This window comes from Lagopus muta, chromosome 3 (assembly GCF_023343835.1).
Source record: "Lagopus muta isolate bLagMut1 chromosome 3, bLagMut1 primary, whole genome shotgun sequence".
Taxonomy (NCBI): Eukaryota; Metazoa; Chordata; class Aves; order Galliformes; family Phasianidae; genus Lagopus; species Lagopus muta.
In genome coordinates this window covers 42958875-42981754 of record NC_064435.1, presented here as the reverse complement: position 1 = coordinate 42981754, position 22880 = coordinate 42958875, and the positions used below count along the sequence as shown (strand labels likewise).

Here is a 22880-nt window from a genome sequence, read left to right as displayed (position 1 = left end):
TTTTTCACACTATTGTAAATCACGTACAAGGAAAATTACTCTTAAAGAGCAGAGAAGAGCTATTAGGAGAATTAACAAAAGTCACCCCACCACAGCCTAGCCTGATTCATTGGCTGCCCAATTTCCCCTTCCTCTTCCTGTTATTTCAAGAAGTTATGCACTAGAAAAAAAAAATAAAAAATCAGCACTTTATCATCAAAACACCTCTCCAGAAAGCCTAAGAATAATGAAACCAACACACTCTTTAGAATGTTATATTTCATAAAACACAATGATAAAAAAGTACAAACATTCTCATGAACAACAGAAAAAAAAACCAAGATGATAGTACACAGGAAATTCCCAGCATATGTTTCAGTGCATTTTTCATTAAGCCTATCTTACATACCTCTACAAATAAAATAATCTTAAGTACACTTCCTCTTGCTGATAAGCAGTGGGTACTTATAATATTTTAAATTAACTGGCTCATTAGCAATCCACTTCAACACAGTCATTAGTAAACGTAATAGAAAAATAGATTGGCAAGATCTGAAAAAAAAAAAAAAAAGGAAATTTTGTACATTTTTCAATATAGCCTCTATTTTGAAATGGATTTTATATTTTATATTCTCCTATTTAGTTTTATATTGTGGAAAATGCACTGAAGAGCATCTGAGTATATGAAGCAGATTTAACCGTTAGTATTCCCGTAAAATCTTTATTCTCAACTGCAAGACCTTCAGAACCTTGTAAAAATAATTCCTTTCTCCCCCCCTCCAAATTAACTCCTTGAAGAGAAGATGCTCTTTATTTGCCTCATCAGCAATGTGCTTGGCCTCCCCCCATGTTTTACAAGAATTATGAAAAATATTAAAAGGAACGTACAGAATTCTTAGTTCTGCACCACATTTATTTTGTTTGAAGGCACTGTCTAGGTTAAAATTAAGTACAGAATAGTACTGAGCTCAAGCAGATGGTATACAAACATTATTTTGATGTAATTTAAGATGGCACCTTTGAAAACTTCTCAACAAAGTGATCGAAGTTATTTAGAGAGGAGTGTTAGTTAACGTTTCATCAAGTAACATCCATCACTTTGGGGCACCAAAATGCAAACTTTTCAAGAACTCTGCTATATGTCATAATCCACTCACATCCCGGTTTAAAATTATATTTTTCCTAAGACCAGACATGATTAATCACTTACAGCTGTGAAGTTATGTTAGTTCAGCCACAGCAAATGTGTAACATACTATGTATATATGTAACCATGCATATATAGATATGCACTTGAATGGTTAAAAGTCGCACATTTCACAGAATGCCTATCGAACGGGCACAAAAGCATGGTTCAGAAAACAGTACAGACCTACAATACCAAAGATGTTTGGTAATCATAGGTGTTGAATCATAGGTGAACTTTGTACTGAAAACCAGAAATCACTTCAAAATTACGACAATTTAAGGTTTATTCAACAGTTCTTAAAGAATTGTATTAGTCCATTACGAAATAAGACCAACTTTATTTTGAAGATGTTGTTGATCATGTTTTTTACATAAATATGTTGATATATTAATTACCTCCCTTTATCCATATGCTTCAGAATATCCTATACACTCAGTTATAAAAATATATCAGGAGGTGATCTAACTTTTGAAAAGATGTTCTGTTCACTTTGTACTTTTTGTTATCTTGGACCACATCGTTGCTAATGCATATTAGATAAACTGGTAGATTTCAGGGTAATTCCCATAAGGTTTATCCCTTATAATTGTTCTCAAGTACTACAATTAAATCACTACATTTCTACAAAACATTCGGGATGTCTAAGTAAAATCCTAACTTTACCTAAGAATGACTAAGAGTAAGATTTACTGCTGGGACGTCAAGGAAAATAAAAAGTGTTTATGGCAAACAAAATAAACATAGCACCACATTATTTGTGGCAGCAATTCAGGAAACCAACACATAGTAATGAGTTAGTATTTTTTGTCTATACTCTTACAGAACGCTCTATGGATAAACAATCCTATACTGCTTTCCATTCTTTACAGGAGCAGAAGTCAGTCTTTGGTTCCTAAAAGAATTGAATAACTGCGACAAACAAAACAGTTCAGGAGAGCTTAGACTATATTTGCATTAACATAGAAAATAAATGATTCAGTCCTTTTCCTTACTGCTAAAAGGAGGATGTAAAAAAAAAGTTAGGAAAAAATTCTTCTTAGCATTGAGTTACTTATAAGTAGCTTAACATTACAAACAAACAGATAATAGGAAAATAATGTTTTTCATTCTAAGCCAAGGAGAGAGGCTAGTTACTCATACATTTTACACCACAAAAATAGAGAAATAGACAGGACCAATTCTTAGTGGAACTGTGCAACCTCAATCTCATCTGAAGTCATAGACTTGAGGATACTTAGTGCATCATAAAAGCATTCAGCACTGTACTAGAATAGGCCCTTCAATAGCTATATTGATTAATATATTATAGGTAGAAATTTAAAAAGCACTTAGCTTAATTTCAGTTGCACTTATGCAGTTATAAGTGGAACAGTTTGACCCACACCATGTTCCTGAAAATCCCACACTGCAAGCATTAGAACTATGTTTTCTTATTTTCTTTAAAATCTAACTTTAATATTCTTCCAATGAAGACACATTTTTGGCTCTTCTGATTTTGGAGGAATAAAAGTGCTTTTCAATAGTATTAAAAAAAAAAAAAAAAAAAAAGACAATACCAAAATACTGTATGCACCCAGACACATTGTTTTAGCATTAAAATCCCTGACATTGACACTAGTGGCACACGTGGAAACATTTAAGAGTTCCTGTAGATCATAGAATGTAACAACTGCAAGATTTTCCATAATACGCATGCAATAGGCATATAAATATGATTTAGATGGCAGGCAGGGTATAATTTTGCTGGCAATAAATAAAATTAAAAGCTTTCTTTTGAGAAAGTTCATATATGAAATTGATTCTTCTATATAGATATGCAGGAGGCCTAGAGCTCAAAACTAGTATAACAGTTTACAGTCATAGCTGGCCAACAATTAATATTTCCTTCATTTCACATAAGGTATAACCTTTTTTAAGGATACTTACATTTCACACTTGTTCTTTCATGCTAATAAAAACATTCCTATAGAATTCAAACAAGAACACACTCAAATACATACTGGAGCATAAAATATTGAGCAATTTAAAAGCAATGTACACACATTAATTTACATCACATATTTACAAAACACATTTTAAAAAGGAACAAAAGCATTCATTTAAATACAGGAGGGCAGAGTGGGAGCAATTTAGTATAAAAGAAGTCCTGGAAGAAGAATGTCTCTACTTCCAGTGAAGCTAGCAAGTCTGTTTTCTGCAGTTTATTTAGCTGAGTGGTTAAGATAGAGAATATGGAGAACAAAGGCTTGAACAGTAGTCTCATGCTGTAAACATCTGAGTGGTAGCTGCTGGCTTTTCTTTCTGAACAGAATGCATGGCGAATACAATCACTTTACTTCTCATCCCAAATATGCATCATCAAAAGGACAAAAACCCCTAATTCTAAGATGTTGTGTTTTTTGTTTTACAGTGTCTTCAGTGTCTATTAATACCTTCCAGTGCATTAAAAGTTTACTCCACTAGGATAGCTTGCCACACCATTTCCATCAATAGTCTCTAATAGGAGCAAGTTCTGGCATAAGATTAACAGTTACATTTTTATACAATCTACTGACAAGTATTTTAGGAGTGTATACTAAATTGTTCAACCCATCAATATACTGACGTTCTCTGGAATACCTCAGAAGTTTATATCTGTAGAGAGAGTTGGAAGAAGACAACATGAGAAAGATTTGCAGGAAACCATTCAATTTGTGTTAGGCATGATAACAGTAACAGTCACATCAGTATGGAAGACTACCACCTTTAACCCTGAAACTATCTTTCAGTTTTTTAAAAATCACTGATTTACCTAAAGTTCAAAAGCTGCCACTTGGGCTTTTTTTTTTCCCCCCCCCAAACACTTCAATTTTGTTTATGCATACAAGCTGATCTTGAGACCATATAACAAGATCAGAGGTGGATGTTGGTGGTATGGTAGCAGAGGTTGAACCTTCCATGCCAATACACTTTATTGCCATGTGGCAATGGTAGAGGAAGGGCAGACCAACAAAATGGTATCTGACATGGAAGTGTGTATGGAATTGAATTCCACCATGCAGAAAGATTGACGCTCCTTGACATTCATTCACGTTTGCTGAACACTTCCAGTGACCAAACAGTGGATGTGAGCACAGTTAGGTTGGTGCACTTCAGCACTGACAGCAGTGACAGAGACAAGCCATGTTTCAAATGGTTGAGGAGATTTTTATGAGTGTGGTACATGGGGCTCTTGTTCATTGCTGGCAAAAATGCACAGTTAATGGCAGCAGCTATGTTGGAAAATAGTTGTTATTAGCTGAGAATCTGCTCTATCACAGTGCTATTGTGCTCTTTGTATCTGTTGTAGTTTTTATGGAAATTGTGGCTTTGCTTTTGGGGCAATCCATGTACTTTTTGTAATTCTAAACTAAATTTCTTTCTAAAGGGACATTCAGTTTCTTCACTATTCTGTGCTAAATAACTCACTGTGGAGATATGATCTAGATGCCTTCACTGTGTATTAGCATACATTTAAGATGTCTGAATTTCTTTACATTTCATACTTTAGATTCCCGTATTCGCAAACATCTAAATTGCAGATTAAAAAGCATTTTTTTCCTCATTGGTTACTGACGTGTACATTTTAGCATATATTTTTACAGCACATATTTACTCATATCTGCTGTATAGGACCATTTTCAGCTTTATTCATTACTTTTAATGAATGATGCTCCCCCCCCAAAAAAAAAAAAAAAAAAAAAAAAAGACATCCACTGATAGCAAAACTGAGCAGGATTTCTAGTTTCTAGCAAACATACCAGAAACCCTATATTTTGTGCTTCACATTACAACTTGAAGATGCAGCTTATGTGCTACATTCTGGTTGCTATTCTAATCTAGGGTAGCCAGAGTGTTCTGCATGAGAAAGGAACCACAAAACAGAAAGCGGAAGTCCACACAACCAAGAAACAAGACAACCTTCATCTCAGAATACAATGATATATAATAGAAGAAAACAGCCCTTGAGGAGTCCTGAAGTCTGTTTTCACACAAATCATCATCCCCAGCTGTTCTGCTTCCTTATGCAGAATATCTAAATCAGCAAAGTAGTAAAGCTCTTCCAACAGTAGTGTCCAAACTATAAAGGAACTACAATTTTCTGCATCAAAGATAATAACATCTCCTGACACACAAACTGTGTTAAAAAAATACCTGAACAAAACACATACGTTTAAAAGACATGGAATTCAGCACTGAAGATGGAGCAACACTTACAAGCACTGACTGCTTATTTGTGCATGAAGAAGATATATGTAAGAAAATCTTTACATCGTTAGCTGCAGTGTTTGATTAGTTTTTAGTTTTTCTTACCTTCCTAAAAACTGGACTTCACCTCTGTGATGATGAGGAATGGATTTGTATTTCCCTAAATCTCCCTCTGGTCTTGTTACATTGTATCCAGCATAGTGAACCCTGAAGTGCAATAAACAAAATATCAAAAATGCCTTTGTTTTTTTTTTAAGTTACAGCAAAAGTGAAGACTGTGCATTAACCATTTTAATGCTTAGTCTTCACATTCACTGACATTCTCTCCCTTAAGAAAATCCCTTCTGTCTTAACAAATAATAATGCTGTCAAAAGCTAATTAAGTAGGGAACATTAATCATTGTATGTTTAAGGCACAACAGGATGAAAAATACAAGAACAGAAGGGAAAGGAGAAAAACAAATTCTTCTTTTAAAATACCCCCCTCTGTATAAGAACTCATGTTTTAAGAAGTCCACTGGAATTTACAGTTGTTTACTGTGAGCAGTTAGTAACATGGCAAACGCTGCTGTCCATTATCCAATTTGTGACCATCTGTAGGGCCAAAATTACCACTCACAGTTCTTAAGATAATAAATATAGCTGAAATTCATCCTTACTCTACAGCCTGTAACGTGGTAGTCTGTAATGCTAGCAGTAGAGACATATTAAAAGTAAAAAGCTACACACAAAGGACTAGGAGGAATGAGACTAATATACTTAATACTATTATCTGTTGTTATATCTACTGTGTGTTAAAAGATCTCTCTCTTAAAAGTCTGTTACATACCCAAACCAATAAGGCCAAGAAAAAAAAAAAGTCATACTCATTCTTTTTATTCCTTAAAACAACAGAATTTATCAATCTAAAACAAATTTTGATTGTTCACAGACACTGGATACTGTAGAACAATCAAAAAGATACAGTAAGTATTGAATGTTCACCTGTTCCAAAGATCATCATCTTCTCCACCCCATCCCCAGAAGGCATTTGGAAATCCATTAATCTTCTTGAATTGTTCCACTGTCAGGCCACTTACACCACCAAAGAACTCATTGTATGGAAGTCTGAAAAAGACAAACAAATTTCATATTCTTATCTGGACTTAGGTAAATAGTCCTCTTATTGAGAAATACCCTTCAATAAAACACAAAGAATCCATAACTGAGGACATGTACAGAAGCAGAATGCATCTGCCAAGATAAACTGACTCACAGATCACTGGCATTAATACACATTGAAGTCACATAAAATTTACAGCAGCATTAGATTTGCATTAGATTTCTGCCCAGGGAGGTACCGACCCTGGGGGTGTTCAAGGAAAGACTGGATGTTGTGTTGAGGGACATGGTTTAGTGGGAGCTATTGGTAATAAGTGAATGGTTGGACTGGATGATCTTTTAGGTCTTTTCCAACCTTGGTGATTCTATGATTCTATTCTATGCATGAAAGCTACCCTCACACTCAAATTTATGTCTCAAATCTGTAGCTGTAGCTCAAATTAGTAACATAAGTTTACCACATATTTCAGATGGCTGATTTAGATCCAAAGCTGAAAGTACGAAACGAAACCTTCCAATTATCTTTCAAACTACTCAACCAAGAAGAAAAAAAACACTTATTTAAAAAAGCAATGGAATAACAATAATAATAAATCAGCAATCAGTAAAGCATCAATTCAGTAATTTTAATTCTTTTTTAATAGTATATATTCAACTATAGTAAAATACTTATCTACTTAATAATGAAAAATTTAGATTTCCAGGTTTTAGAAAGTAAATTTTTAAATCAAAGGTGTATATAGATATATAGGTATGTATTTTTTTCCAGTAAGCATACACTAAGCACTAGCTCATAATTAAGTAATATGCAGCTGACCAACAAAAGCAGCCAATATTCCTATATAATGCAATAGATATACACCAGGAGACTTGTGCAACAGGATTTCCAGTCCTCAAAATATTTCCTCACTATTTAAAAAAAAATAAAAAATAAAAAAATATCAAGAATCAATATTAACTTGCATGACTTATAGACACATTCTTCACTCAGCAGCTGCTACAGTGAAGTATGTTTTAATGAAACAGAAAATCTGAAACAATGTTCATCTATTGGATTTACTTTGAAAGAATTATATACGCTTCAAGAATGTTTCTTGAAGACCCAGAAACAACGTGGATAAAGCTCATTACTTACATGTACATGTATTTGTCCAGCTTTGCTGCAAAATGACGTGGCATTTCTCCACATCCGTAATAATTGCGGTCATTTTCAGGTAAGTGATCCACATCATGAAATATTATGCAGTCCCAGACAACATCCTTCATAGCCTCCTTGAAGCCAACGTTAAAGAGCATTGCACGATTAAAAGGTTGTGTACCTGTCTTCAAACAGCAAACAAGGAAGAAAGAGACATACTTTCAACACCAGAGAAACACACTATATTCCACACAAAAAGAAAAAACAAGTATTCACTTGTTGATGCCTGTTATTTCTGTAGTTAAACAGAGGAATGGCTCTGGTTAACATTATCAACCGTACTTTGTGGTTTAGCAGTCCGAAACAGCTTTCCATCTTGCACAAAACTTAACAGCACTAGCAACTTACAGCATTTGTCAGTATAGCATGATGTTATCAGTTACCTGAAGTATGTGAAGCTTTTGTTATTATGTATGTAATTATAATTATCACCTTAGAACTTAATTCCAGTTTCTGAGAAATTTTAATGAAATTAGATTCAAGTTTTTAATTTCAAAGTTTAAATCTTCGTATTTCTATTTTGAACAAATGAGACAATATAACTAATAAGACTGATCCATAAAGCAAATGCATTCCACATGATTTAATGACAATTGTTGATCTTTTCCTTTGTTTGCTACTTTTCCAATTGTCACCTGAAAATACCATATAAGGTAGCCATGAGAAATCCACTAATTTCTTTAGAGATCTACTTATCTACTAAAGTCAATAAAAGCACAGATTCTTCCATTAATCTCAACTACTTTGTTCCTTCACTGTGACTTGCAGACACTGTTAGCTGATTGTTTTTTTCCCTCTACGTCCATTCCTCACTGTTTCTGAAGAGTCTCAGTCTCTAGCTAGTTAGTAATGCTGTACTATCAACACTGCCATTATTTTCACTTCTATTAACCAGATAGCATACACATTAAAGCTAGTGGCTTTGAATGGATTTCATCAAGTACATATTGTAAAATGTACTTCTCTAAATGATCATTTCCAAACCTCTCCCCATAAAACAAATGTGGGTCTTTTTTTGTTTTTTGTTTGTTTGTTTTTGGTTTGGTTTGTTTGTTTAAGCTTGAAAACTTAAAATGACAATAGATTCCAAGAAGATGGGTTATATTATCTCTACAAAATACTAGCCTGTACTTGGGGAAAAAAAAAGCAACACAGGCTAATCCTTAGGACGAAGCTGAACATTGCCTTTTCACTCAAAGAATTAGAACATAGAATCATAGGATCCTTAGAACTAGAAGGGACCTGTAAAGGTCAACTAGTCCAGCTCCTCAGCAATGAACAGGGACACCCACAGGTAGGTTGCCCAGAGCAAGCATAACATCAAGCGTGACAATTTTTAAATTCTTGATTCATCTAAATCTTGGTAAAAAAAAGTCAGATCTCCTTTAGAAAGGAATCCCAAGGATTCATTTTTCAAGCCAATGTTGTTACCTGTTCAACAACATAGAAGGCGAATTCCAGCCGCTGCTTCTGCAACATCGGTATCAGGTGCCGGAAGAAAATGGGAAGATGCTCGTGACGATTACGGAAAGGAATGATGATCGCCACCTTCAAACATTATTTATGTAAAATTATTTTGTTAATATTTCTTAATTATGCTTTATTTAGTACAGATTAACTGTTCTACCATTGTACATAATAAATTAGCTCAGTGTTCTAAAATATGTCATTTCCATTAAGAAAGCAAGTTCGAATTTCGATCAAGCAGCTGAAGTGAGAAGAAAGTATCTTAAAGGAAAAGTTGAACGTAATTTTCATTTTATGATAATTTGCTTCTAGTTACACTTTAAGCAACATACACATAGGACAAGTTTATGGCTACATAACAAAGTGTTTAATTACAGCTCATGACAATGCATTTCATGTTTTGCAACAAGCTTTAGTCTCTGAGCACAATACACACACTTTAATTTACTACATATAATAAAAACCATACCAACAGAAGACTGAGTACTTGCAATTGAATTCAAACAAGAAAAAAAAAAAAGCAAAGAAACACCTTACCTTCCATCGTGGCTTACAGTCTTTGGGCTTCCAGTGTCCTCCTGGTTTGATGTCTAAGTCTTTTGAAAATAGTTGCTGAATTTCATCAAAACTAATTTCACTCATATTTACATCAATAAGGCCTCCTATATAAAAGAAAAATATTTATTAATTTCAATTATGATGGCAGGTCTAACTCTACAAAGCATACAACAGGCAACTATCAGATTTCTTTAAAGTTTCCTTAGAAATACTTATAATGCTTATATGCATTTTTATATCAACATAAACATCACTCTGGTTCTCTGATTCTTTACGTTTGATGCTGTTGGAACTTTTTATTACATCCCCAAAGTAGGAAAACTAAAATATTTAGTATTATTATTATTATTATTTTAATTAAAATAATTACGTTGCACTTTAAGTACAATCCAATTGACTACATAAGATTAAGAACAGTTTTAAACTTACTCATGTAAGGCAGTTTCTCTGGACAAGCCTGGTAAGGAGAGTAAGTGAAGTTTTCTGGAAGATACATTGTTGTTTGAGCAACACAGTCACTAGAATTGTTTCCTTCAGGATAATCTTAAAAAGAGGGAACGATAGGTGAAAAAATCTAAGTAATATGATACAAAATCATTGGATTATCACACAGTTAAATGTAAATACAAAATTCCTTACAGCGTGATGAAAAACCACAAGGCCAGTAATTCACTTGCAATATCTGTGTTACAGCTATGACATTTTCACTGTTAAAATGAACTGATAAACATTAATTCTTTGGCCTTCTCCACGGTCACTGAAAAATTGGATATGCTTCTAGGTTTTCATAGTCAAGCTAAGACATCAAGGTTTGTTTGCGTAGGTCCCCCCCTACTCACCCCCCAAAAAATCTTATAGAAATGAAATTAAATCAGAAATTTTCTTACCTGTTCCATTCAGTGTTGTATTTTTGTTCGTATACAATCTGATCATGTGTCCTATTGTTTTTACATTTTCCCTCAGCATTATACCACGAGCTTGCACCATGAAGAGATACGTATTTGCTGAGAAAACAAAAAGCAATTTTGTTTTCAATTAAAATAAAGTTATTTCAAAACTTTTATAACATCCACTTACAGCGTGCTCAACTGTTTGCTACTAGGTCTGAATTCATAGCTAGTGAATATTAATACTCCAGAATGGAGATCCTCAAAGAGTAAAATTTAACAGCAGTAAAACAAGAACAAAATAAATTCAGTGACAGGCCTATTTATAAGATAAAATTATAGAAAGTCAATGTGTTTCATATGACACTTTCACTTTAGCTTACAAAAAGCAAATGACAGTGCAGGGAACTAATTGAATTTAACTTAAGTTTTCATGTGCAGATGCATCCATCCATCTCAAATATCCAGGATACACATTAATACATACATCAGAAAAAACATAGGACAAAAAAAAGTCTATAAATTCTTCAGTCCCACAGAACTATCTCCCTTTTTAACCATTAGTTAACACAGCTTTCAAGTGTACTGCTACTCATTCACTCCTAACTGTTGTTTCATTATGCAACTGTTATAAATCACTGATCACTGCCAATTATAAAATATTAACGCTTGATAATTAGATATAAAGTATTCATTTTAGGCATTAAGCATGACTAAATCAGCATTCAAAGTGACTATGACACTCACTCATAGCAACAACAGGAAATATTCGTTTGTCTCAGCTTTGCATTCAAAGTCCCAAACCTGACCTCAATAAAATTGTCAGTCCTAAACAGAAAGCAAGTCAGTTGGAAAAGGGGCTGCATTTATATCTGAGTAAGCAAATGTGTATCCAGGACTCAGAGAGCTCAAAAACCAATGTAAAAAATCATTTAGCAGAATGACCTTTAATCATCGGAGCAACAAGGACCAAACAATCATCCCTCAACGACTTTAACTTCAACCATTTCAACTATTTGAAGCACCCATTTGTATGGCAGATATTTGGCTTGCTGGAACTAGTAATCCACTGTAACCAAAGTGCTCTGAGATTTTGGAGGAAATAAGTAAACATACTAGATCTGATGACCCAGCACCAATGGCATGACACAAACAAGGGCTCACAATGCCAGAGGCAGATGTTGGTGGTATGGCAGTAGAGGCTGAGGCTGAACCTTCCCACCAGTAACATTCAGTTACTTTCTATTGCCATGTGACAGATGGCAGCTGAGGGGCAGTCTGACAGAACGGTGTCTGACATGGAAGTATTTATGAAGCAAAGGTATAGGACTGAGTTGCTCCATGTGGAAAAAATGGCACCCACTGGTGCTCATCAATGCTTGCTGAACTTTCATGGAGACCAAACAGTGGATGTGAGCACAGTGAGACGGCGAGTTCCAGCAGCACCAACAGCAACATCAAAGACAAGCCATGTTCCAGATGGCCATGCACAGCTGTCATCATGAAATGAAGAGTTCATCCATGTGAACTGGATAAATGGTGGTGATTGTGTTGAAAAGTACTGTTCTGAAGCTGAAAATTTGCTCTATCAAATAGCACTACTATGCACTTCATATTTGTTGTAGTTTCCATGGAAACAAACAGCAGGTATTACTTTTGAAGTGAATCAGTTGAAGTCTTCTCGCAGCACAATACAAGAGAACTTTGTATAAAGGACAGGACAGCACTTCCAAAGGAAAATATGATGACCAACTCCACCACGTTAGCAAACAATACTAACCAACATCCGCAGCAATCTAAACACCTACACTACCTTCCCAGAAATCATATCTGTAAGTCCTACAGTAATGTTTTTGTGTTTGTTTGCTTTTAAATAATTTATTGGGAGTTTTATTGGCATTCAGAAAATTCTTTATTAACAAGGGAAACTATTAGTTAGCAGTCAAGCTCAGAACATTTCAGGTGCTGTGCGTGGAATATAACCCCCAAACTGTTGATCAAGAAGACTAGCTGTTTTGACACATGAGAATTCACTTGTGTAAAAATTATTCAACTACTGAGATTGTTAACTTGTGTTAAAACCTTACAACCACAAAAAATAAAATAAGCAACAAAAAACGAGTTTGGCTGATATTGAAAGTAGGATCTCAACTTTCTTATCTTTCTTTCTTAAGAAAGCTTAATGTTTTTTCTTCTGCTTACACATTTACCAGCCTTGGGATTTTTTTTTCTTCTTCCTCGCTGCTACCCAAGCACACTGGCTGAAAACTCTTCAGCTGTTACACAAATAAATAATACACAAATAGCAATGGAAACTGTGGACACTGAACAGGCAGCAAACCTATTCTCCAGAATTGCTTCTGCCATGGCTGAAAGATTTATTCCACAAGTCATAAGAAAGAATATTTAGAAAAAAAATCTACTCCAACATGTTACCATTATAGCTTTAGTAACCTGATGCTAAGTATTAAGTACAGAATTAAGATGAAGACCTTGAAACAAGTCCACAGGAAAGACAAGACGGTCATAACTGCCTTCGATTCCTATGGGAAGCTTTATTCTAATCCAGGTAAGATTGCAAACATAAACCCTGATTAAAAAGATTTTCAGCAAAAGCATCTACAAGCTTTCTTTTTTGAAGGAAAACTTGCTTCTCTTGAGGAAAAGGAGAAAAATGAAAATAAACACACCAGACATTTGTGACAGGCAAAGCTAGAAAAGACATTTCTCCATGAAGTAGGCATCATGAAAATACAGTCAGAATCCCCAAAACAATCAGGCAAAGCCTGCTGTCAGCCTTGGCCTAAATTGCTCTTGCTAAGAGGAAGATCTGGCCTTGTCATGTCTAAATCAATATATATCAGGGAAGCCCAGCCCAACACCTTGCATTCCTTATCCATTTGCTTGACAAGCCACCATTCATTTCTACCCAAATACATACACAAAATGCAACGACTTCCTTTCTTTGCACTTTTTATCCTCTTTGTGCCAACTCCACAGGATCCTAGCCAAAAATTAGTTACAAAGATTACAAACACTCCAGCAGTTGTGTAGCAGCTGTACCAAAGAACTCCTCACAAGAAAGATAGGCAGGGCTCAGTTTCTACTACAGAATCCACACTCATACTTAAATCTTCCACAGTTTAACCTCTCCCTGACACCCTCCAACAACAAGAGGCTCTTCTGTTGGGAGAATAAAGTTCAATGCCAATGTATCTTTCATAGTTCAGCTCTCCTGAATGGCATAGATGGTCTGCAATAAACCAGAACACCTTATCCTAGCATAATATCCCAGCTGTCTCTTTCTTATGCTCATCTCTTAAAAATGCACTGGAGGATAAAGCAGGAAAAAAAATAAAGCAGTAGCCAGCCTCCAAACTGATAGCATATTGCATCTCGCCATTGCCTGATCAAGTTCATATTCTATTGCCTTTCAACAGCCTCTCGAGCAAGACAGATGCATGAGTTGCCAATTAATTACTTCAAAAGCTAAAAGCATCATGTGAAATCTTAGTCCTAAAAACATATCTGGTCTACTAGCAGAGGTTTCTCAGCAAAACCCTATGAAAAAGGGCACAGGTTACACTTCATACTACCCAGAAGTGACAGCAAGAAAGCATTCAAGATAATCCTTAAACTGAAGTGTAACAGAAAAACATATCAGTTCTCCTGGTGTGTTAAGGAAATAAGACAGCAGAATACTCAGGGTTAGAGTTTGACAACTTTTCACAGCAATCTTCCTTTCAATTGCCAGAGGTACTTGAACATGGGTCATCTTCCTGAGCGTTGCACACACTTCCAGAAACACTGCCTTTGCTGTCATGAAGACTTCATTCCACTATTATTTTTTCCTGCATCTGCACCAATCACCATTCCCGTCACATTGCAAGGCAATGAACAAACCAGAAATTTTCAAGTAACCACTCACAATCAGTTTTCTTCACATACTCCTTATTGAGATACACAGTCCACAGCAAGTCAGAAATACAGTTCTCCAAATTCCATGTGCAAAACCCACACAATGTACACAGTTATACAGAAGTGCAGTTCAGATATCAAACAACAGGCCCATACAGGACATTTTGGAATAAGTACTGTACTAAATGCTCTACCTAAACTGTCTGCAGGGTGAGCGTAAGCTCATACCCAATTCAAATGGATCATTTTTTTCTTCAGTTTTAAAAGATCACTGGTTATTAGTGGCTTTCTGTGTTAGACCAAGAACAAGACAGTTGGAAAAAACTTTGCACTAGTTCTTAAAATGCAGAAGTATGTGGCAAAAAAAGCCTCAAGACTTTTACATCAGGCAGCTTCCTATTATTTAAGTATTCACTTGAGAACTATTTAAACCTTTATTAAAGCAAAAAAAAAAAAAAAAAAAAAAAGTAACATTCTCAGATCATTCTCCATTAGGGAATCAAGCTTCTTCCAGCAGGACACTGAAAGTTAAAGCACTTTTCACAATACTACACAAATTAATCCACGCTCATAGAAAAAGCGTAGAAATTGCTTTTAGATCAAAGCTTAGTAATTTATCATTCTGTACACCTACACCAAGGAAAAACAAAACAATCTAGATAATACAGTATACAGCAGAACAATTTAAGTTAAAAGTAGACCAACGATTAATGTTCTGAAGAACAGGAGGAGGAAGATAGAACTGATTATTTTAGCAAAACAGTCAGAAAAACATGAGATTACAAACTAGGATGTAATGAGATTACAAACTAGGATTTTTAAGATGCCTAAGAAGAAAAGAATAAAATGCACGGAGGTCATAAATTTCATTTTGAAATGCAGCTTTTATCATTGAAATTGAAAAACAAAAACCAAAAGGGAAAAGTCTTACATAACACTTCCACAGCACTTGGCAAGAAGAGTCAGAGTCAAATATTTGCGTAAGGGTGGTAAGACCTGGGGACAGTTTGCCCAGAGAGGCTGCGGATGTCCTCTTCCTGGAAGCATTCAAGGCCAGGCTGGATGAGGCTTTGAGCAACCTGGTCTAGAGGGAGGTGTCCCTGCCTATAGCAGGGGGTTGGATCATCTTCAAGGGCCCTTCCAACCCAAAACAGTCTTTGATTCAAAAATTAGGTTTTGTCAGTGCAGCCCCAGCAGCACTACACACCTGCTCTTAGAAACAAAAGAAAACAAAAACAGCATACTGAGAAGCTCAGATGGGGGATACTTGATAGAGAATCCAGAGACACTGCAAAATTAAAATGCAATCAACACTGCTTCTGCAGAAGGTAGGTCTTGCCAACGGCCATTTCCTACAAAGCTACACATCTGATATTCAACACCTGCTTTCATAAGATTTCTGAAAAAGCACGTTCAACACATTGCATAAAAATTGATGTGGATTCAAACTGGTTAACAGAAAGATCTCAGCTACTAACTGCAAATGGGAAATAATCTCACAGGGACATTTCTAGAACAAGTCCCACACAGACCTCTTCTCAATCTCAAGGTTATATCGTATTATTCTAAGCAACATGAGAGATATAAATACACTACTGGCAGACCTCATGAATGGCAAATCAATCAAATGTTAAATTCAAAAGTGTTCAGATTAAATTCTAAAGACTAAGCTAAATATATAGCAAATATAACTCAGCTTGAGATGGCTTAAAAGTCAAGAATTTAGGTGCTAGGAATACTTTACAAGCTACAGCACAAGGACTTCAAAACACATGTAATAAATAATTTTGCAGTAAAGATAACCAAACTAAGCTAAGACTGCTGGAAATTACTTCCTGTTCACAAACTCAAATCTATCAGGAACACAGATTAAAAAAAAAAAAAAAAGCGTTCAAAATCCACAAGATTTTATTTTTACATTTCATAGAGTCATAGAACCATAGAATGGCCTGGGTTGAAAAGGACCACAATTATCACCTAGTTTCAACCCCCCTGCTATGTGCAGGGTCACTAACCAGCAGACCAGGCTGCCCAGAGCCACATCCAGCCTGGCCTTGAATGCCTCCAGGGATGGGGCATCCACAGCCTCCTTAGGCAACCTGTTCCAGTGCATCACCACCCTCTGAGTGGAAAAACTTCCTCCAAATGTCTAACCTAAACATCCCCTGTCTCAGTCTAAAACCATTCCCCCTTGTCCTATCACTATTTGTTGTTAATCAGAAGTTTTTAAAACATATGCAACAACAACAAAAGAAAAGTGTGTAGGCCTTGAAACCTATTTTTGGCCTGATTTACTGCTGAACATTTAAAATGAATTTTCAATGTTCGTAATTTAATAATCAATGAACACTTATTTCATGGGTGTGATGAGACTGCTTTCAAGTTTGCATACATATACATCCTTGTAAGGAAAATATATTAGAAAGACACAGATCACCTTAATCTGTAAGAAAACCAACAATGACTGATGTACCTGGAGGTTAACAGAGATCATTCATATGATGCACGTAGACATATCTTTACCAAATACCACAGAGAGGTTTCAGAATTGTTTACAGTGGTGGGGTTTTTTTTCCACTACTCCAGACAATGTCTGTATACATGCTGTCACAGAATGTGCCTAATGGATGAGTCCTCTGGCTCCAAGTCTGAGGGACCCAATAAACATCAGTTATCTACTTAGCAGAGCCAGTAAGAAAGGCCAACCTATTGGTCAAGTCTCCACTTAAGGGTGAAGAACAAAAACAATCAAATATTTTAAGTGTGATACCCAAAACAATCTTCAATACAACTTCTTACATGCTTTACATGGAACTGGATTCAATGAAGGTCCCTTCCACCTCAGGATGCTCCATTCTATCCTCCATCATCAGACAATTAGCTGATGATATAGCAAGTTAAATAATTCAGTAGCTAATTCTGAAACAATTTCCTCCAACTAAAGCCTTTGATAAAGATTGAGCTTAAAATGATTGTGGCATTAGCAACAGCATAGCCTTTAGGTCAGTGGCACTGAGTCTCTGTACAGCAACTTGTGAGACTGTATTAGCATACCACAGCTAGTATGGGGATTCCAGTAAAAGAAAGGTTTCAACACACCAGAGCAAGCCCAGGGGAAAATCTTAATGATGGATTAGGTAATATAGAAACAGAAACTGAATGACATGGGTTTTTCAGTCCTAACAGGAAATGACTATGGGGAAGGTGCACTTTTGGCGTTTTCAGCCACACAGTGGAAACACTGAGAAGATGAAGTTGAATGCTTCTCAGAGCTAGATAGAAAACAATATACAAGGCAATGAACACGAGACAAAAAGATGGGAAATTCCAACAACCTTACAACTTTCTCAGAATTGTCAAACACTGAGACAGGTTGTCCAAAGAGATATTTGAAACTCAACTGGACACGGCCATGAGCAATCTGATCTAGTATGATCTGCTTGCAGCAGGAGGTTGGGTCAGGTAACTTCCACACGTCTCTGCCAACCTAAATTATTCTGTGATCAAACAGCAAGTCTTCGGAAATACTACAAATGACAAAGATGCCAGGAATACAGAAGCTGTGCCTGTATCTATGTGCTCAGCACCTGGAATCATTCACTGGCAAATATTTATCTTACTGATCACATTTTCAGTTCTTCCCTCCATTTCTGCACAAGTTGAAAAGGATTGGTATAGTCTTCTCCTATCAGGTAAATCATTTCCTAATAGTGAATAGGGGAATGAAAGATATTAAATAGATCAACTTGTATGCTGAAACCAATGAAGATGTTACAAAGTCCTGCCTAGCTAGCCAGCTGCTCCTTGGCTAGGAATGACAGAGGAGGTTAACAGTAGCTGTGTTTTTCCCTCAGCAGTCTCATTCACTGCTCAGGCTTTCTCCTCACTGAGGTCAAAAACAGACTATATCTTCCACAATCCCTGCACTGCTTCATACCCAGTTCCCACAGGTGCTATAACATCATTACACCCAAGCTGGCCAAGTCAGACTGCAGTTGACTACTGAGAGCTGTACGATGCTGCTAAAAGTATTCTGCTGAAGTCAGAAAAAAAAGAAACCCTCAGTGGTGAGCAAGAAATTACAATGTTACAGTTACAGTGTATGAGATTTCAGTTATGATGCTGATAGAAAAGTTGAAAAATAAAGGTCGAAAGATAAATCTCTCTGGCAACTACCAGATTGGCTTGGCAGTGAAATAAAATCAGCAGGTGTTCTTTCTTGTTCATCAGAGCCCTCTATCTTTGTCTGATTCTCCTCATCTTTGGAGACATTCCACTTTGTAAACTCAAAACTCAGTTCTTCTGACTATCAAAAGCAGACAAGGAGCACTGAGGTAAGGTTGCAACCATCTCTACTCCACTCCATCTTCTCTTCTTGTAAAACAGGGAAGAGGAAGTGCACAAAAAACAGTGTACGAATCCTTCTCAGTAAGCCCTAAATTTTTATGTGGTGTGGAATATTACATGTCTTAGTCTCAAAAAACACAGTAGTGACTGAAAACCTGACACAAATGCTTTTCTACTCCTCATATTCTGAAATACACAGGAAAACAAAAGCTTCTATTTCCCCAAGAACTAATATCCTGCTAGGCCCCTACAAACAATAACAGAAATCAGTGATATACATATAATTACTGTGCAAATAAAAGTATCTAAACTTCAGAAATAAGCAAAAACATTCAAGAAAGTGGTTGAGATTTTTCCTCTAAACAAACTACCTGGATCCCAAATTCACAAAACCTGCAGTTTCACTAAAAAAAAAAAAAAAAAAAAAAAAAAAAAAAAAAAAAAAAAAAAAACACCTGAGAGATCAATTTCTCCCTCTCTTTTCAATTCCCACCTCCAGTAGGAAGAGAAAACACTTCTGTCTTCCCTTTTGCCATGTCTTGGATCTTGAGGGAGAAAGTGTTCTGGTGAACCAAGCATAGAATCATAGAATCACTCAGGTTGGAAAAGACCTTAAGATCATCGAGTCGAACCATGACCTAACCATACTACCCTAACTCTAACAACCCTCTGCTAAATCTTGACCCTGAGCACCACATCCAAATGGTTTTTAAACATCCGGGGACGGTGACTCAACCACCTCCACCAACCAATCTGTTCACTAGAACACATCTGCACATAGGAATTACGACAGATTACAACTATTTATGATAACTGCAGAGTAAAGTTCTATAGATATCTCACTTCTGCTTTGAGCTTACCAATTTCATAAAATGCTGCTGGCTGAACTTCAGTAAACAATCTTTGTCATGCTTCACCTCCTCATGCACAATCAACTCTGATTTAGATACACCTATTCCATTACACACAATAGAAGGCAAAAAGCATGTACAGCAATTTGAAAATAGCACGTGCATACCACATGCAATTATTACATGAATCACCTGTCTAAACTATTTCTTTCCTTCACATCTTCCTTTGCTACTATTAAGATATTCATCCAAGAATACTGCCAGGATGGCTGCAGGCTTTATTCTGAGATAGCATTATATCTTCTTCCTCTCCATTGTACACAGTAATATTTCTGGGAGCAAATCCTTGGAAAATCATCACATCTGCAATCTGGCAGATTTAGATTACCAGTGTAAAATTTTCTTTCTGTCCTTCTCTTCAACATTTTGTACATTTACTACCCCAGTAAGACCAGCACTGGATGGTAGCATTTTGAACTCTCTTATATAGAGCACCACACCAGTGAGTAGTAGTTGGAAAGAGCTGCAATCTCACAAACTCATTTAACTATTGAAGATTTTCTTTATTGCAAAAGAAGACTTGATAGGGCTGACTATAACAGATCCATCTGAGATTGCCGTTTAAGTTTTTTATTTATTTATTTGTTTTATGTTGATTGGGCCTGAACAACCTACCCCAAGAATTCTTCTGGTATACACCGTTGATTTCACTTCGCTTGACCCATAGTCAAGGGTCCCCCCACCAGCTCAGCTGCCCAGGGCCCCATTCAACTTTGAGCGCCTCCAGTGATGGGGCACTGCATCTTATCTGGGCAGCTGTGCCACTGCCTCAATGCCTTTGAGTGAAAAAAGTTTCTCCTAACATCTAACCTAGATCTCCTCTCTTTTAGTTTAAAGCCATTCCTCCTTGTCCTACCACTATTAGATCAGAAACAAAAGTTAAGCTGAACAGCTAGAGGACAGCAGTCAGCAGGACACAATTATTGCAAAGATTTAGCCACCTGATCAGGAGCTACATTTTGCAGCAAAGACTGCAGAGAGGAGTTTTAAGCACTAAGAAAAGACAGAGGGATGACAGGGAGGCAGCATTACAGATACTCGGGAAGGCCCTGACAAATCCAGAGAGGTGCAAGAGATAGCATCAACGTTCTCTGAAAAAGGGGAAGCACAGCCTAGCCAATAGACACACCACACGGCAAAATACCACAGAGCACCACACACAGTATTTCTTATCTCAGGAAACACAAGCCAGTTCTGAAGGACTCGTCCAGTGAGGAAGAGCCTGATGCCCTCCCTGGAAGAGCACAAGTGAGCTAAGAACACAGCACCCGACCAGTCCTGTGGCTTGCTTCCCTATCAGACCCAGACCTGCAGCTGTGTTACGCAGCATTTCTCACATAACTCATCTCCCTACTGCAGCAGCGATTTCAAAGGTAATAGTTAACCAAGCGCAAAGCCTCTGAAGAGATCCCACTGACAGAAGAAAACGACAAACGTTTTAACGGATTTACGCAGCTACTGTTGCCTTAAAAAGATGCATTCAGGCAACCCTGCGGCTCACTCCTTCCTCCTGCCATTAGCTTACAGCGCGGCGCTACGGCCAGCAGCGTTTTCACCTCACTTTCCTGGCCTGGCAAGCAGGAATAGCACTGCCCACGTCGCGACGCCAGATGAACCTTCTAGAGCGTCGGAGGGCAGCACAACAAAGATGCGGGGTTAGCAGCAACGCGCCCGGCCCCGCACACCACCACGGGTACAGCGGGGGTCCTTGAGGCCCGCCTCCCCTCCCCCAACAACGGGCCGGCTTACCTATGCCAGGGGCCACGTAGATGAAGTAGAGGCAGGAGGAGGAGAAGGAGAAGAAGAAGATGAACGCGAGCATGGAGCGATTGGAGACGCGCAGCACCTTCCGGAACAGGGGCATCCTCCCGCCGTCTCAGAGCCGCCCGCACCCCTCAATCCCGGCGCGCGGCGGCCGCGCTTCCCGCAGGGCGGCGGTGGGCTCCTCCCATGGAGCGGCGGCGGGACGGGGGCGAGGGCTGCGCTCCGCTCCTGCCGCTCCCACCGCCCGGCGGAGGGCTCGCGGAGCCGAGCAGGCGACGGCTTGAGCGGGAAGGGTCCCCTAGCGCTGCCGCGGGGCTCGGGGACCGCTCCCGCCTCTAGGCGCCCGCTCCCTCTTCGCAGGCGGCAGCGGCAGCATCCCGGCTGCCGGCGGACAGGCACCTCCGCGCCCAGCCCCTGCAGCCTCTCGGCCCCGCCCCGCCGAGCCCCGGCTACTGCGGCGGTTGGAGCGTGCGCGAGCCGCGGCAGCGGCGGACTGCAGAACTGCGGCGGCGAGCGCGCACCCAACGGAGAGACGATGCCGCCGCGTTATTGCTGCTGCTGCTACCGCGGGCCAATGGGAGAGGAGGGAGAAGTGAACCCATCCTCCCGATTGGCTGCCGCGCGGGCTGGCGCTTGTAACGCCCGGGCGGGGGCCGCGAGGGTCCCTGTGCGTGTCATGTGACGGCAGGGCGGGAAGAACCGTTGGCGCTGCACCCTTCTGTGTGGGCCTTGTCCGACCCCGTGCCGGTGCTCTGCTCCTCTTCATGCATTAGTGAGCAGCCTCCGCGGGTTGCTAAGTGACAAGGGGCAGCGCCATTCCTCCCCACAACGCCGCCACTGACGGAGGCGAGTGCCAAGGTGCTGACCGGCAGCCGGAAGAGCAGCAGAGTCGAATTGCATAAGCATCCAGGTCTGCTGCTGGAAGGTGTTCGGCTCCATCAGGTGTAGGGTGAGGAGAATGGAAACGCAGAATTGCTGCCCAGTGTTGCTAGATGTTGAAATTAGACGTTTCTCACTACAGTAGAATGCAGTACACACTAGTAATCTGTAACCACTGAGGAGTTTTGTGATTGACACTTTAGTGAACAGCAGAGATACAGGGATTTCCTAGTAATTGTTTCCATGAGAGAGAGAATTCTGCTTTGCCTGTTCTGGAACAGTTCTTGTACTAATAGTACAATCACTGAATCATTAAGGTAGGGACAGATCACTAAGTTCCCCTAGTCCAACCATCAGCTATCACCACTATGCCCACTGACCACATCCCTCAGTGTCACATCCACACGGTTCATGAACACCTCCAGGGACAGTGACTGCAACACCTCCCTGGGCAG

The 22880-nt window shown here is 38.3% G+C and overlaps 1 protein-coding gene across 2 annotated transcripts; it reads right to left on the bottom strand.

Moving 5' to 3' along the window:
- Positions 1-299: 299 nt before the first annotated feature.
- Positions 300-22060, bottom strand: B4GALT6 (beta-1,4-galactosyltransferase 6). Of its 2 annotated transcripts, none has more exons than XM_048939308.1 (9): positions 21532-22060; positions 10607-10723; positions 10149-10262; positions 9699-9823; positions 9126-9242; positions 7632-7819; positions 6380-6502; positions 5501-5602; positions 300-531 (listed from the first exon to the last, which is right to left on the bottom strand). In XM_048939308.1, the coding sequence occupies exons 1-9, from the start codon at positions 21644-21646 to the stop codon at positions 408-410; spliced, it is 1125 nt and encodes a 374-aa protein (XP_048795265.1). In that variant the 5' UTR covers positions 21647-22060; the 3' UTR covers positions 300-407. The 2 variants fall into 2 exon arrangements, with proteins under 2 accessions (XP_048795265.1, XP_048795264.1); XM_048939307.1 differs by lacking the exon at positions 300-531 and adding an exon at positions 2696-3802 and having other exon boundaries at positions 21532-22059.
- Positions 22061-22880: the final 820 nt, after the last annotated feature.

Coding starts and splice junctions, on each gene's coding strand:
- B4GALT6 (XM_048939307.1), bottom strand. CDS start 21,646: ATGCCCCTGTTCCGGAAGGTGCTGCGCGTCTCCAATCGCTCCATGCTC. Junction 10,263..10,606: donor TACAACACTGAATGGAACAG/GTAAGAAAATTT, acceptor CCTCTTTTTAAG/ATTATCCTGAAGGAAACAAT. Junction 6,503..7,631: donor CTGGACAAATACATGTACAT/GTAAGTAATGAG, acceptor TGTCTTTTTCAG/ACTTCCATACAATGAGTTCT.